This window comes from Chiloscyllium plagiosum, unplaced genomic scaffold (genome assembly GCF_037043375.1).
Source record: "Chiloscyllium plagiosum isolate Xiang-an unplaced genomic scaffold, Cpla_swu_hap1 HiC_scaffold_25, whole genome shotgun sequence".
Classification (NCBI taxonomy): Eukaryota; Metazoa; Chordata; class Chondrichthyes; order Orectolobiformes; family Hemiscylliidae; genus Chiloscyllium; species Chiloscyllium plagiosum.
The window spans coordinates 54926793-54944353 of NW_028270163.1; the positions used below are offsets into that span (position 1 = coordinate 54926793).

Genomic DNA, 17561 nt, shown 5'->3' on the forward strand with positions numbered 1-17561 from the left:
TATCTAGTGGCTGACGTTAGTTGATGGAGGGAGGTTTTGAGTCCTTGTATGTAAATTGACCCATATGTTGTAGGTATTACTGTATAGAACATAGAACATTACAGCGCAGTACAGGCCCTTCAGCCCTCGATGTTGCGCTGACCTGTCATACCAATCTGAAGCCCATCTAACCTACACTATTCCATGTACGTCCATATGCTTGTCCAATGACGACTTAAATGTACTTAAAGTTAGCGAATCTACTACTGTTGCAGGCAAAGCATTCCATACCCTTACTACTCTCTGAATAAAGAAACTACCTCTGACATCTGTCCTATATCTATCACCCTTCAATTTAAAGCTATGCCCCCTCGTGCTCACCGTCACCATACTTGGAAAAAGGCTCTCCCCGTCCACCCTGTAATCTAACCCTCTGATTATCTTATATGTCTCTATTAAGTTACCTCTCAACCTTCTTCTCTCCAACGAAAACAGCCTCAAGTACCTCAAACTTTCCTCGTAAGACCTTCCCTCCATACCAGGCAACATCCGACTAAATCTCCTCTGCACCCTTTCCAAAGCTTCCACATCCTTCTTGTAATGCGGTGACCAGAACTGTACATAATACTCCAAGTGCGGCCGCACCAGAGTTTTGTACAGCTGCAGCATAATCTCATGGTTCTGGAACTCGATCCCTCTATTAATAAAAGTTAAAACACTGTGTATACTTTCTTAACAACCCTGTCAACCTGGGTGGCAACTTTCAAGGATCTGTGTACCTGGACACCGAGATCTCTCTCCTACCAAGAATCTTACCATTAGCCCAGTACTCTGCATTTCGGTTACTCCGACCAAAGTGAATCACCTCACACTTATCCGCATTAAACTCCATTTGCCACCCCTCAACCCAGCTCTGCAGCTTATCTATGTTTCTCTGTAGCCTACAACATCCTTCGTCACTATCCACAACTCCACCGACCTTAGTCTGCAAATTTACTAACCCACCCTTCTACGCCCTCATCCAGGTCGTTTATAAAAATGACAAACAGCAGTGGACCCAACACCGACCCTTGCGGTACATCACTAGTAACTGGACTCCAGGATGAACATTTCCCATCAACCACCACCCTCTGTCTTCTTTCAGCGAGCAAATTACTGATCCAAACTGCTATATCTCCCACAATCCCACTCCTCTGCATTTTGTACAATAGCCTACTGTGGGGGACCTTATCGAACGCCTTGTTGAAATCCATATACACCACATCAACCGGTTTACTCTCATCTACCTGTTTGAGAAGATGACCAAAGAACTCAATAAGGTTTGTGAGGCACGACCTACCCTTCACAAAACTGTGCTGACTATCCCTAATCAAATTATTATTTTCTAGATGATTATAAATCCTATCTCTTATAACCTTTTCCAACACTTTACCAACAACTGAAGTAAGGCTCACTGGTCTATAATTACCAGGGTTATCTCTACTCCCCTTCTCGAACAGGGGAACCACATTTGCTATCCTCCAGTCTTCTGGCACTATTCCTGTAGACAATGACGATTTAAAGATTAGATTAGATTAGATTACTTACAGTGTGGAAACAGGCCCTTCGGCCCAACAAGTCCACACCGCCCTGCCGAAGCGCAACCCACCCATACCGCTACATTTACCCCTTACCTAACACTACGGGCAATTTAGCATGGCCAATTCACCTGACCTGCACATCTTTGGACTGTGGGAGGAAACCGGAGCACCCAGAGGAAACACACGCAGACACGGGGAGAATGTGCAAACTCCACACAGTCAGTCGCCTGAGGCGGGAATTGAACCCAGGTCTCTGGCGCTGTGAGGCAGCAGTGCTAACCACTGTGCCACCGTGCCGCTTAATCAATGCCAAAGACTCGGCAATCTCCTCCCTGGCCTCCCAGAGGATCCTAGGATAAATCCAGTTTGGCCCAGGGGACCTATCTATTTTCGGACTGTGCAAGATTTCTAATACCTCTTCCTTGTGAACCTTAATCCCACCCCTAGTCTAGTAGCCTGTATCTCAGTAATCTCCTCGATAACATTGTCGTTTTCTAGAGTGAATACTGTCGAAAAATATTAATTTAGTGCTTCCCCTATCTCCTCTGACTCCACACACAACTTCCCACTACTATCCTTGATTGGCCCTAATCTTACTTTTGTCATTCTTTAATTCCTTAAATACCTATGGAAAGCCTTAGGGTTTCCCCTGATCCTGTCCACCAACAACTTCTCATGTCTCCTCCTGGCTCTTCTGAGCTCTCTCTTTAGGTCTTTCCTGGCTACCTCTTAACCCTCAAGTGCCCTAACTGAGCCTTCACATCTCATCCTAACATAAGCTGCCTTCTTCCTCTTGACCAGAGATTCCACTTCCTTCGTAAACCACGGCTCCCACACTCTACAGCTTCCTCCCTGCCTGACAGGTACATACTTATCTAGGACACTCAGGAGCTTATCCTTGAATAAGCTCCACATTTCTAATGTGCCCATCCCCTGCAGTTTCCTTCCCCATCCTATACGTCCTAAATCTTGCCTAATCGCATCGTAATTGCCTTTCCCCCAGCTGTAACTCTTGCCTAGTGGATACCTATCCCTTTCTATCACTAAAGTAACATAATAGAATTGTGATCGCTATCACCAAAGTGCTCGCCTACTTCCAAGTCTAATACCTGAGGTCCATTGCATTTCGGTGAAGCTGAATATGAGTTTGCAGTGAGTTATAGTTCTAGGGATTCCTCTAAGTACAGAAAGGCTCAGGAATTTAATTTGTGACACAACAGATAAAAGGACAACTATGAGAAGTGGAGAGTAAATGGGGGACTGAGGGCATTGTATTTAAATGTGCACGAAACAAGTAAAATGCGCTTGTGCAGATTGAAGAAAACATCAATTTCTGTGCATTAATCTTTTTTAAAAAATTCCTTTCAGCATTTCCCAAACATTGATGAAGTTGCTGAAGATTTTGATATTCTTAACGACCTTAAAGAAAAATATAGCAAATCGCAACCCAAGCTCGAAGCTCCTGTGGATTCTGTGTTGAAAGACATGGCTACGATTGTCTTCAGCACCTTTCTGCTGGCAGGATGGGTTGCCTTTGTTATCACCTATCCTAAGGTAATGGCCACCAAAGTTTTCAGTGAACCAAAATGATGGATGATTGCATGGGGGAATTGGTTGGGATCAGATGTGTTTGATAAGGCAGCATTCTTTAGTCATTTGCTCTCATTGGTACTTAATGCATCTATTGTCTTAACATCTTAATTCTGACAGAGCTTTCCATCTATTCACTGGCCAGTGCCGCAAATGTGGCCTAGCATCCCAGGTTATCTCTGAGGTAATTATCAAACCAGATTTGACATTGAGCCAGAAAACAACATTAGGGAAGAAGGCTAAATGTTGCTCAGAGGTTTTAAAGACCATCTTAAAGAAACATTAGTGCAAAGGGTTTGGGAGGGAATTCCAGAGTCAGGCTGTTATTTGCTGTGTCTAATCCCACTGCTGGTTGTTCACTGGGGAGCTCTTGGCCAAGGGCTGCTTCAGCATGCATGTTTGGGTCATGTGTGTTCTCGAGCTACACAGCTGAGCTCAATCTAGGATTTTAGGGATGTTCTCCCAAGAACGGTTTGGAGTAACTGTTCTGACAGAGTTCTGTTAGCCCAAAGTAATGCACTGGCTGCAGCATCAACTGAAACCAACACAGAGCAGGAATTAATTGCCATCCTGATGCTTGGTGTGATTCATTACACACCAGGCAGTCTATTTATTTGCTTAATCATTAAGCTATTTGTTGAAGTAACTTCATTGCTGAAGCATGTCTGCTGGTATATTTTCCCAATGAGACTCACTCTGTTGCGGTGTTATGCATCAGCAGCAACACTGCTCAGCGGTTCTTGATGAAAGCTCAGCTCGGCCTGAAGTGTGAACTGTGTTTCTTTCCACAGATGCTGCTCAACCTGCAATAAGGTATTCCAGCAGCCGGTTTTCTTGGTTTTAATTCAGATTTTAAGGATCTGCATTGCTTTACCTTCTATCACTTTCCCTTCTGCTCTAGGGTTGGGTTGATGATGAAATTTGCTCCCTCTTGCTCATTGTTTCAATGAATCGCATTTGTTTTTAATTGTGAAATATATGAGCAGCGTTTTGTTTAATGTAGGTTCTTTACTTACTTGGAAGTAGCACGAGCAAACCTGTTTGGAGCAGTCCGAAGCTTTCAGCTCCCACATGGGCATCTGTTTGATCTCTGCGTGCAGCAGTGCCCACCCTTGCTGCTGTGTCAGTCATCTGAACCTGTAATTAGCACAAGGGATTCCACTTCCTTTGCATCAAGTCAGACTGGCACATTACTCTCACTGCACCGCTATCCTGGAACATACTATTATGGAATCATAGAATATTATGTACAAAAGGAGACCATTTGACCCTCCTGTCTGTACCTGCTGCTAAAAGAGCTACCCCGCTATTTCCGCTATCCAGCCTTATGTCTGTAACCCTCTCAATTCATCACTTTCAAATATGTATCCAGCTCTCTCTTGAAACCTCCTGTGGAATCTGCCTCCACCACTTTTCGACACATCGCATTCCAAATCCCAACAACTGTGCAGAAAGAAGTTTCTGCTTATTTTAGTCCTAGCTCTCTTGCTGACAGTCTTGAAATTGTGATCCCTATTTACTGACATACTAACTAGTGGAAGCAAAATATCCTTTGTATTTTGCCAAAATTGCTAATAATTTTGAACACCTCGATAAAGTCACCTCTTAATCTTCTCTGCACCAAGGGGAGTAAGCATTAACTTATTTTCCTGAGTGCATGTATATATTATCCTGTCCATCAGTTTGCCACTATTTATTTCCATGTATTTAAAATTTCTCATTCCTGGTAGCATTCTAGTAACTCTCCTTTGTGAACTCTCCTGGGCTTTAACAGTCTTCCTTGAATAAGGGCCCAGAATGGAACATAATATTCAAAATGTGGTCTGACCAATGATTTCTAGAAATGTAGCAGTACTTTCCTGCTTTTATATCCTATGCCTCCATTTGTAAACCTAAAGATCCTATAAGCTGCCTTAACTGTTCCAACTTGCCTGCCAGCCTTCAGAGAATTAAATGTGTGAACCCCTAGGTCTGTCTACTCCTGTACTCGCTACAAAGTTGTACCATTTGAGCTTATATTGTCTCTCCATGTTTCTTCGACCAAAATGCATTACTTCACATTTCTCTGCATTTGTCAGGTGTCTGCCCATTTGGCCAACTTGTCAGTGTCCTTCTGATGTTGCTCAACGTCATCCTCACAATTCACTATTCTTCCTAGCTTAGCAAGTTTAGAGATTTTGCCCTGTACATCCATCTCCAAATTGTTTATGTAAATCAGAAAGAGCAAGGACCCCACACTTGTAGTTGGAAGACTATTTCCAACTTGTATCCAGTCTGAGAAATCCCCATCTATACCTACCCTTTTAGCAAGTTTTGAGAAGATTTGTAGCTCAGGTTGAGGTTCTGGATGCAGGTTTGCTCGCTGAGCTGGAAGGCTCAATTTCAGACGTTTCGTCACCCAACTAGGTAATGTCTTCAGTGGGCCCCTGGCGAAGCACTGCTGATGATTCCTCCTTTCTATTTATATGTTTGCGTTTCTTTCGGTTGGTGATGTCATTTCCTGTTCTTTTTCTCAAGGGGTGGTGGATGGGGTATAACTTGATGTGTTTGTTGACAGGATTACTGTTGGAATGCTATGCTTCTAGGAATTCTTGTGCGTGTCTCACTTTGGCTTGTCCTAGGATGGATGTGCTGTCCCAGTCGAATTGGTGTCCTTACTTATCTCTGTGTAAGGATACTAGTGAGAGAGGGTCATGTCTTTTTGTGGCTAGTTGATGTTCTTGTATCCTGGTGGCTAGTTTTCTGCCTGTTTGTCCAAAGTAGTATTTGTTACAGTTCTTGAAAAATATTTTGTAAATGACATTAATTTTGCTTGTTGTCTGTATAGGGTCTTTCAAGTTAATTAGCTGCTGTTTTAGTGTGTTGGTGGTTTTGTGGACTATGATGATGCCAAGGGGTCTGAGTAGTCTGGCAGTCATTTCTGAGATGTCTTTGATGTAGGGGAGAGTGGCTAGGGTTTCTGGACTTGTTTTGTCTGCTTGTTTGGGTTTATTGCTGAGAAATCAGCAGACTGTGTTCGTTGGGTACCCATTCTTTTTGAATACATGGTATAAAACAAGAAATGACATCACCACGGGAAATGACATCACCACGGGAAATGACCTAACGACCCAAACCTATAAACAGAAAGCAGGAATTATCAGCAGTGCATCGCCCGGAGGCTCACTGAAGATGTTACTTAGTAATGTGGTGACATGTCTGGAAATGAACCTTCCAGCTCAGCGAGCAAACCTACATCCATACCTGCCCTCGGTTCCCTATCTTTTTAACAAACTTCTGATCCATGCTACCAAGGATCCATCAATCCCAAACATTTGCCAGCCAACCTATCATGTGGCATCATATCAAGTATTTCCTGAATGTCCAAATATACAGCATTCACAGCACTACCCTCATCCACTACCTGTGTCACCTTGTCAAAGAACTCAGATTTGTCAGACAGGACCCCCCCCCCCTCCCCCCCCGCTGACTGTCAAGTATTAACTTATGTTTCTGAGTGAATGTGTATATTATCCTGTATTATAGTCACCATCAGTTTTCCCACTATTTATGGTGAAGCTGACAAGTGTGTAGTTTTCTGGGTTACCCCTTTCAGCAATCTTGGATGCATCCCTCTGTGCCTGGTGATTTTTTTTTCTTTGTACCTGGAGTGCTGCCAGCTTTTTTAGCACCTCTTCTTTATCTATCACTGTACTGCTCAGTTGCTGAACACCTACATTTTCAACTGGGCTATTGTCACCATTTTCTAATTTGATAAAGACAGAAGCAAAGTGTTCAGTTCGTACCTCTGCCATTCCCTTTGTTTCAGTGGGCAGCTTACCTTGTTTGTTCCTTATGCCTCACTAAGCTTTTAATATGTTTGAAGAACATTTCACTGTTTGTTTAAGCACACCCTGCCATCCTTTTCTCAGTCGTCCTTTTAGCCTACCTTATTCTAGTCTTAGCCTCTTTCCTGAATTCAAAATACTTTTTTCTGATGTTCTATTGCTTTTATTATTCCACTGTGCATCATATACCTCCCTTTTTCCTTATTTTCTCATCAATATCTTTCGTCATCTAGGGTGTAGCCTTGTAAACCCCGTATTTAATTCTCATGGGTATATAACTATATTTCACCCTATTCATTTCCCTTTTAAAATTCTCCCATTTAAAATTCTCCCATTTTTCATCTACTATTTTATACAAATGTGTTTCCAATAAACTTGACACTGGATCCTCTGTGATGCTGTCCTCAGTTGTGCTGTCCTCTGTCATTTATCACTACTGCCCTCTGTCTTGGCAGTGGCTCCTGATTTTTCTTTTTCCTCATTCCTGAGAGGGAATCTGTCACATTTTGCATTTTCCTGGTAAGGTGGTTAACATTGACAATGCTTAGAGGACAAGGTTATAAGTTGGATGTTGAGTGGTGGAATTTGCTCAAAGGGCCTATTGGCCTATTCCTCTGCCTATTTTCTGTCTTCTATTAAGATACCCCAGATCAGAGTTTGTGTACTAATAGTCCTAAGTCTTCTGGCAAATTCCAGTGTGCCCACCTACATTTTTGCCTCTTGAAGGAATCGCTGGAAAGAAATCTCTGAGCAACATGGCAGTAAATAGTCTGAGGCATGGGTCAAACTTGAAACGTTCTTCCAGTGTTAGAAGTTGTATACAGGGCTGCCCCATACTGATCAATGGTGAGTGGGAAAGAAAATGAGCACGTGGGCTGTTTGAAACAAAGACAGAAAATGCTAGAGGAACTCAGCAGGTCTGGCTGGTCTGAAGATTTCAAATCCACTGTAACTTCTTCAGAGCTACTTAGGCAGTTTCCAGTGATAAATATGTCTCCATTTCCTTTCTTGTCTCAACTTTTCTATTGGGAACAGTTCTCATAAATGAAGTAAAGACCAATTTGCTACAGATGCTGAAGCTGCTCTGATGAAATAGGAAACTTTTGTGATCTGTCCAAAGCACTTTAAGAATTTATCAAAATGATTGGCACTTGTTTCTATTGGGGATAAGTAAGGGACTAGTAATAAATGAGTTATTAATGGATGGAATGGGAAGGAACAAATCTGATGGACAAAATTATCTTTTCTCACTGCTGACTCCTTAATGTTTTTAGATTTAAAAAGGATCAAAGTTGAATTCCATGAAATCACTTATTTTACTCCAGATCAGATCGTCCCATTGTAACAAAAACAAAATAAAACATCTGCTGCAACTTATGTGAATTTAGCTGTAAAATTTCTTTTGAATCACCTCTGGTTATAAAATGGAAATGAAAAAGTCTGGTATCTATTCTTTAAAAGGAAACATTGTGAAAACTGAGGAACTCCAGGTGGAGGAGTGATTGAGGGAAAGGCATGGATCCATTTGAGAAGAATCTAAGTAAGCCAATGACGGAGGAAGGAGCAGATGGATACATTACTAGGGTGAATTGCAATAAGGCAGCTGGGCGTCTCTTTAGAATGTAAGCTGTGTCTCTGATCTGTTGCTACCTCATGTAACGAGGTCTAAAAATTGATAAATCTCCTGGCCCCGATGGGCTACATCCTAGAGTTCTGAGGGAGGTGGGCTGAAGAAATAGCAGAAGCATTGGTTATAATCTTTCAAAAATCACTGGAGTCAGGGAAAGTCCCAGATGATTGGAAAATCGCTGTTGTAACCCCCTTGTTCAAGAAAGGATCAAGACAAAAGATGGAAAATTATAGGCCGATTAGCCTAACCTCGGTTGTAGATGAAATTCTAGAATCCATCATTAAGGATGAGATTTCTAAATTCTTGGAAGTGCAGGGTCGGATTAGAACAAGTCAGCATGGATTTAGTAAGGGGAGGTCTTGCCTGACAAAGTTGAAACTTTATTGCTGGAACAGCACAGCAGGTCAGGCAGCATCCAGGGAACAGGAGATTCGACGTTTCGGGCACAGGCCCTTCTTGCCTGACAAACCTGTTGGAATTCTTTGAAGAGGTAACAAGTAGGTTAGACCAGGGAAACCCAGGGGATGTTATCTACCTAGACTTCAAAAGGCCTTTGATAAGGTGCCTCGCGAGAGGCTGATGAGTAAGGTGAGGGCCCATAGTGTTCGAGGTGAACTACTGGCATGGATTATGGATTGGCTGTCTGACAGAAGGCAGAGAGTTGGGATAAATGGTTCTTTTTCAGAATGGCATCTGGTGACAAGTGGTATCCTGCAGGTTTCAATGTTAAGGCCGCAGCTGTTCATTTATGATCTGGACGAAGAGACTGGGGACATTCTGGCGAAGTTCGCCAATGATATGAAATTTGATGGACAGTCAAGTAGTTCTGAGGAGGTGGAGAGGCTACAGAAACATTTAGACAATTTAAGAGAATGAATTTCATCAGCCATCTCTTAGACCAATGTGAGCAAATGCGAGCTCTTGCACTTTGGGAAAAAAGAACACCGGCATGGACTATTTTATAAACACCGAGAAAATTCATAGAGCCAAAGTACAAAGGGATCTGGGAGTGCTCATATAGGATTCTCTAAAGGTTGACTTGCAGGTTGAGTCCATAGTTAAGAAAGCAAGTGTAATGTCATTTGCCTCGAGGGTTGGAATGTAAAAGCAGTGATGTGCTACTGAGACTTTATAAGGCTCTGGTTAGGCCCCATTTAGAATATTGTGTCCAATTTTGGGCCCCACACCTCAAGAAGGACATACTGGCACTTGTTTTAAAAAATTCTCAAGGTCAAGGACCAGGCTCGCAGGAAAGTAGTCTGACACAGAACAAACAGCCAAGAGGCGAGTCTGCTAGAATATAAGTGTTTTATTCCCCGCAGCGTCGCCACAACCAGGTCTCGTACTTACAACGGGTCTGGTTTATACTCACTCTACGTGTTACCGGAACTGGGAGCCGTCAATTCTCGTAGAGCGGTTGCCAACAACCCACGCTCGGCGGTTAAACGCAACCCCGGAGCAGACTCTACCGAACTGGAGACTTTTCCAGCTGATATACTCTTTTCGAGATCTAAACATTCATGTGAACAGCAGAGCAAGGCTGAAAAACACATTCCATTCTGGTCACATGCAGATAAGAAGATTCACAAGGGAAGGTGTGTAATAAGATTCACACGGGACTAAGCGACACCTTCCATTTTCGGTTAGATTCACACATGTATTGGGACACAATTTTAACCCTTTCACCACATTCCACTGCTTGGCCCAATACATGTGTTACATTATGATTCACACATGTATTGGGACATAATTTTACACCACAGCACTGGAGTGTGTCCAGTGGAGATTCACATGGATGATCCCTGGAATGGTGGGCCCAACGTACAATGAATGGCTGAGGATCCTGGGATTGTATTCGTTAGAGTTTAGAAGGTTGAGGGGAGATCTAATAGAAACTTACAAGGTAATGCATGGTGGATGTTGGAAATTGTTTCCGTCAGGCAGGGTTACTAGGACTCGTGGGCACAGCCTTAGAATTAGAGGGGGTCAATTTAGAACGGAAATGAGACATTTCTTCAGCCAGAGAGTGGTGGGCTTGTGGAATTCATTGCCACGGAGCGCAGTGGAGGCCGGGGCATTAAATGTCTTCGAGGCAGAGATTGATAAATTCTTAATCTCTCAAGGAATTAAGGGCTACGGTGAGAGTGCGGGTAAATGGAGTTGAAATGTCCATCAGCCATGATTAAATGGCAGAGTGGACTCGATGGGCCAAATGGCTGTACTTACACTCCTATTTCTTATGGCCTTATGGTAATTCTGTGTAACGTAAAGTTAAGGATCTGGATGTGAAAAAGAAAAAACTATCACAGTGTGGGTCATACAGGTAAGTCAGGGCAAGGTTTGCTGGTTAGAATCTGCTCAACTAGTGTACGTTTAGCTAAAGTGTTTTTAAAAAATCATGTGCAATGCATTTTCTGCAAAAATTACTAAAATATATATTTTTTAGACAGTACAACAGCAGCAACAGTTGCAACATCAACAGTTTCAAAAGCACTTGGAGGAAAGGCTGGAACTAATGCAGAAACGGCAGCTTATTTTCCGACCCCCTCTTCTGGGACCAGAATCGGACTTCCTGGAACCATCCAGATTGCGAACCGAGAGTTCAAGCACCAACACACCAAGTGCATCTCCACGAGTATCGAACCATTCACTGTACTCTAATCATTCCATCTCTGAGTTTGGCAGCTCAGCGACAGAACAAGAAGATGGAGGTAAAGTGTGGCTGGCTGAGGTGGGAAGGCAGGGATGTCAGATCGAGAGGTTAGAGGAATAAAAGTAGAGAAGGGCTGTCCTGTTTTACTGTTAGTTATCATTAAACTAGTCTCATCCAGTTTGACCTATCTCATGCATATTCTTCAATGTTTGTGTACTGAAACCATAGTTCAGACCTTCCTTCCTGTATAAATAGAGAATGGCCACCAAACTGGTAATTTGCAAACAAAAAGAAGCAATTATCTGACTGGAGCTTTTCAAGTGCACAGTTCAATATTCTTTAAGAATTTTGAGACAGATGTTGATCACATCTAATGTCAGCAACATCATAACTAAGTGGTCAGCCCATCAGTACCTCACTTGTGCTCAGGAAAGATAAACTGAAGCAGTGCAGGAAAACATGTTGGTCTCTCATGTCTCCTCAAAATGCATTCCAATTCCATTGTTAAAGCTCTTTTGTTATTCAGAGAAATTCAGTCACTATCTTCTGGAGTAGGGATGATTTCAAGGCATCTAACAGTAATTATGAAGTTAGCGTGATATATAAAAACTCATTCAAACAGACGCACAGATAGGCAGGGTGGATAAGGCATTCCTTCATTGCTCAGAGTAAAAGAGTTGTGACATCATGTTGAGGTTGTACAGGACATTGGTGAGCTCTTGTCGCCCTGCTACAGGAAGGATGTTATTAAATTGGAGAGGGTGCAGAAAAGATTTATCAGGATGTTGCCAGGAATAGAAGATTTGAGTTCTAAAAATAGGCTGGATAGACTGGGGCTTTCTTCACTGGAGTGTAGGAGGTTGAGGGGTGACCTTAGAGGTTTATAAAATCGTGAAGGTGTAGATAAGGTGAATAGCAAGGGCCTTTTCCCTAGGGTGGGGGGAATTCAAAACTGGGGAGCATATTTTTAAGGTGAGAGGAGCAAGTTTTAAAAACGACATGGGGGCAACATTTTTTACAGAGTGGTTTGTGTGTGAAATGAACTGCCTGAGGGAGTAGTGGATGCAGACACAGTTATAAAAGACATTTGGATAAGCACATGAATAGGAGAGGTTTGGAGGGATATGAGCCAAATGCAGGCAGGTGGCATTAGTTCAGTTAGGAACATGGTCGGTGTGGACTAGTTGGACCAACGGGCCTGTTTTCATGCTGTCTATGACAACTTTATCTGATTAACAGAAAGCGCTTGAGGAACTCATCAGGTTTGGCAGTATCTGTCGAGAGAGAAACTGAAATTTTGTCAGCAATGGAACAAATGTTAATTCTGTTTCTCTTGCCACAGATGGTGCCTCCCCTGTTAAGTTTCTCCAGTAATTTCTTTGTATTTAACATTTGCTGCATCTGCAGTATTTTTGATTTAGCCTTATATTATTTCCCCTGTTCCTCAGATGATGATTCTGACATTGTGAGAGTTGGAAAAATTTTGTTTCATCCAAAAGATGTACTGGGACATGGTGCTGAAGGAACTATTGTGTTCAAGTAGGTTTGATTCATTCATTATATATAAACTATAATAGCTGAAGGAGAAATGTTTCTTTTTGTCTCCTGAGGTATAGAGAAGTGAAAGCAGCTTTCTTACTTCTTATCTGACTTTGAAACTGATTCCATTTTAAGCTCTGACCATTGATAACTTTGCTAATTTGCCTTTTCAAGGGGCAGATTTGATGATCGATATGTTGCAGTGAAAAGGATTTTGCCGGAATGCTTCAGTTTTGCCGACCGTGAGGTTCAGCTGCTTCGTGAATCTGACGAGCACCCAAATGTAATTCGTTACTTCTGCACAGAGAAGGACCGTCAGTTCCAGTACATAGCCACTGAGCTCTGTGCAGCTACGCTGCAGGAGGTGAGATCTCTGCATATTTCCCTCCCCTCCCCTATCAGTGTTCCGGAAAAACCACTCCCTCCGCGACTCCCTCGTCAGGTCCACACCCCCCACCAACCCAACCTCCACTCCCGGCACCTTCCCCTGCAACCGCAAGAAATGCAAAACTTGCACCCACACCTCCCCCCTCACTTCTCTCCAAGGCCCCAAGGGATCCTTCCATACTTGCACCTCCACACAGATCATTTACTGCATCCGCTGCACCCGATGTGGCCTCCTCTACATTGGGGAGACAGGCCGCCTACTTGCGGAACATTTTAGAAAACACCTCTGGGACATCCGCACCAACCAACTCAACCGCCCTGTGGCTGAACATTTTAACTCCCCCTCCCACTCCGCCAAGGACATGCAGATCTTTGGCCTTCCCCATCGCCAGACCATAGCAACACGATGCCTGGAGGAAGAGCGCCTCATCTTCCGCTGAGGAACCCTCCAACCACAAGGGATGAATGCAGATTTCTCCAGCTTCCTCATTCCCCCCCCCCCCCCCCAACCTTGTCTCAGTCCCAACCCTCGGACTCAGCACCGCCTTCTTGACCTGCAGTCTTCTTCCCGACCTCTCCGGCCTATCACCCTCACCTTAACCTCCTTCCACCTATTGCATTCCCAGTGCCCCTCCCCCAAGTCCCTCCTCCCTACCTTTTATCTTAGCCTGCTTGGCACACCCTCCTCATTCCTGAAGAAGGGCTTATGCCTGAAACGTCGATTCTCCTGCTCCTTGGATGCTGCCTGACCTGCTGCGCTTTCCCAGCAACACATTTTTCAGGTCTGATCTCCAGCATCTGCAGTCCTCACTTTCTCCTAGATCTCTGCAAATGCCTTGATACTTGTTACTGTTACTGGCTGTGGACAAAATTTATTGGGACTGAGTTTGAAAGACTACTGGTTGGAACTGCAGAGTCAGTTCCACACGTACGTTCTTTCACAACTCAGGAGGCATCAAGTGAAAGATTCAGTCCTTTAGGGCTGCCTACCACAGTCACTTGTCTGTCTGTCTTCAATGAGGATGAATAGCAATTTTACAGTTAAATGAGGAGCTAAAACAAAATGCTGTGAAAAGCCGCAATGTGAGCAAGGTGAATGACATCAGCAAACAAGGAGAGAACCACCAAAGGATTAGAGAGGCAGGAATGACATTACAATCTAGTTTATTGGACCCACTGAAGTTTCATTGGTGATTAAAAAAAAATTCCACAAGTCCAAGATTTTCTTTAAATGTTTTGGTTTATGTGACTTTTTGCTTCTAATGTTTTCAGAAATGACTCTTTGCTCTTTTTTTAGTATGTTGAGCAAAAGGACTTTGACCGCCATGGTCTGGAGCCTATTCCTCTGCTTCAACAAACCACATCTGGCCTGGCGTATCTGCACTCACTGAATATTGGTAAGTAGCAACTCCCTTCAGCAATTTAAAATGTCCTTGACACGCACAGCAGTGTACAATCAATATGTTGCTGTTTTATTCAGCCTTTGTGGTATACTCACATGCAGCCTCCTCAGTCTTGTAGTTTCAGTTGGACTGTGCTGTAGAAGTCTAACTCAAGAAGTCCGTATGGTCCCAAAGGCCTCGCTGTTATACTTATTGGATACCATCCTGATTATGGCTCATAGTTCTGTATTTCCTCTACAAGCAAAACATTTTCTTGGTTTCTACCTGACCAAACCCTTTCATTATTTTACAGACCTCTAGGAGGTTAACCCTCAGTCATTTTCCTTATGTTGGAAGTTCAGTATTCTTATCCTTGTAAGTTTTACTCTGCACGTTCTATGCTTTGATCTCTAAATTATAAAACTGTTGTAAAAATTGTGCACAATATTTTAGCTGAGCTGCAGTTCTGTGTCACATAAAAGATGTTTAGGAACTACTCATAGTCAGTAGAAAGAACCTTCTGAGTATTCCAACTTGTCTACTCAATCTGAAATGAGAACAGATGAAGAATCAAACATGGAGTCTTTCTGGTGTAAGAATTTCAACCCTGTTGTGCATTAATGCTTTTGTCCACTATTGGAACAAAAACGTTTGCCTTGCAGTAATGGAACTATTGGACTGTTGATTCAGATGTGCTTGCCTAACATTCCTACAAGTTAGCAGGCAACAGATTCAGTGTCAAGCATTATAAAATGTTAACTCTAAGTGGGTGCAGTTGTCTAATTATTCTTGAGCCAGCAGTCCAGGCAAATGTCAGAAGTTCACATGCCACTGTGACAAGTGATGTAACTGTATTCAGCAGTTGGTATTGTGTGGTACAAAGTCTGCAAAAAGCAACTATCAGCCCCTCACCTTTTAGCATGGGATCTCCTATGTGGTCTATTCATTATTCTTTCTGACACAAGTCACTGCAGATTGGTATAATTGTGCTGGTATCAAGTGGCATTTAAAAATTTTATTCATGTGAGTATTACTGGCTAGGCTGACATTTGACACATAGGCAGAGTTTGATACGGCTGACTTCATAGTGCAGCTGAGAGTCCAACACAACTTTATTGACCTGCACGTCTGCCAGACCAGGCAAAGGTGGTATCTTCCTTTCCCAACTGGTTACTCATTAGCTAATTAAGTTTTCACAACAGTCTGATTACTTCATAGTAATTTTTTTGCAAATGCTCATTTTCTTTACATTTCAGGATTTTAAATTCTCAAACTACTAGAGTGAGTTTGTTGTGTTCTTTAAATTATTTGACCTGTAAACTACATTGCTATATCCATGTACAACTTGATTCTACAATGTTCTTTTGGAAAAAAAAAGTGTGGCTTGAATACTTCACTGAACCTTTATCATGTCTACTATTTAGCATTGTGTTGTCACTTGATTCTAAAGTCCAAAAGTCTGATTAGTTCACAGAGACCTGAAACCACACAACATCTTAATCTCAATGCCTAACGCCCATGGGAGAGTGAAAGCCATGATCTCTGACTTTGGTCTTTGCAAGAAGCTAGCAGTGGGCAGACACAGCTTCAGCCGCAGATCTGGAGTGCCTGGCACAGAAGGTTGGATTGCACCAGAAGTGCTAAATGAAGATTGCAAGGCAAATCCGGTGAGTTAGCGATTGGGGCTGACACTGCCAGTTGTAGTTACTCTGATAGCTTCCAATTCCCAGAGTCTAGAGAGAATTGGAAAGAATAATTTGGAGTACAGGAACATGAGTGGTCTGAATTGGTGTCTCCTATGGAAAATTATTGTCGTCATCATCAGACCGTTTAAATTGTTTTGTTATACTAAGATTTTTTGAACATCCCCAGTAATCAATAAGGTAAGATGGCTATATCCCCCATTTGAGCTACTCATTATACAGTTTATGCAATTCTCATTGTTCACTTTTACAAGCAGAAAGCACAGGGTTGGTTCAGAGGCAAAAAGGATTCAATCCCCACTTTATCTTGTTCAGGGTATCAACCCTGCCGCTTTTCCTCAAAAGGATTGAGATTTTTTTAAAAGTTAGAATCCAAGCAATCTGTTGGCGAACTTGTTCTGGTTGTTGTATTTGAGTGCTAGTAAGATATTTATCATGAATTTGTTCATGGCTAATTGATTACTGATGTTAGAGCTTGGTAGTGAGATTGTGTGTTTTTCTTTATTAATGGGATGTTCACTTTGCTGGCTCGTTATTGCGAATCCCTAATTGCCCAGAGAGTAGTTAAGAGTCCAGTACATCACTTTCGATCTCCAGTCACTCCTCGTCAGACCAAGTAAGGATGACTCGATGAAGTCAGTGAACCTGAAAAGGTTTTTCTGACAATTGATAATGGTTAGACTATTAGGCAGGCTTTTAATTCCAGATTTTCATTTAATTGAATTTCACCATCTGCCTTTGTGGGTTTTGAATCCATGTCCCCAGAATATTCTGTCTCTGTCCCTCTCTGGAAATCAAATTTTATTGCTGGACATTGGTCAGCAATTCTACAACCCAATGCACTCAACATACAGTGTATCTGAAAATTCAGGATGACTTAATTAAGCACTGCAGATTCTCCCTGAGTTCCTGCACTGTGTAAAGACATAAATGTAACTGTTTTAATTTATAAAATTTAAAACTGAACAATTAATACGTTGTTCCTTTCTCCAGATATTGTCTGTTTGCTGTATATTTCTAGCATTTTCTTATTTCAGATTTTCAGCAGTTGCTGTTTTTATTTTTTTTAATCAAGGTATTTCAGCTCCGCTCAGCTCATTTAAAACGGCTGCCTCCAAGATAGCGGGTAGCTCAGCCATATCGAATGAGAGAAATGCAGAAACTGATGATAATATTAATTAGCAAACCGTTTTCAGCATTGAACAAGATTATCTGGTTACTGAAATTGAACAGAGAAAGATTTTGAATTTTTCAAGCATGTTGTTACAGAGTATTTGAATCTGTTTCATTC

At 42.3% G+C, this 17561-nt stretch overlaps 1 protein-coding gene across 1 annotated transcript in view; it reads left to right on the plus strand.

Annotated features, from left to right (window-relative positions):
* The window catches only part of ern1 (endoplasmic reticulum to nucleus signaling 1), an 84346-nt gene that overhangs the window by 50428 nt on the left and 16357 nt on the right, over window positions 1-17561 (plus strand). The window contains exons 12-17 of the mRNA XM_043715094.2: window positions 2928-3113; window positions 11053-11317; window positions 12708-12798; window positions 12973-13162; window positions 14483-14582; window positions 16035-16234. Coding sequence (XP_043571029.2) covers window positions 2928-3113; window positions 11053-11317; window positions 12708-12798; window positions 12973-13162; window positions 14483-14582; window positions 16035-16234 — 1032 coding nt within the window. The remainder of the gene's footprint in view (window positions 1-2927; window positions 3114-11052; window positions 11318-12707; window positions 12799-12972; window positions 13163-14482; window positions 14583-16034; window positions 16235-17561) is intronic.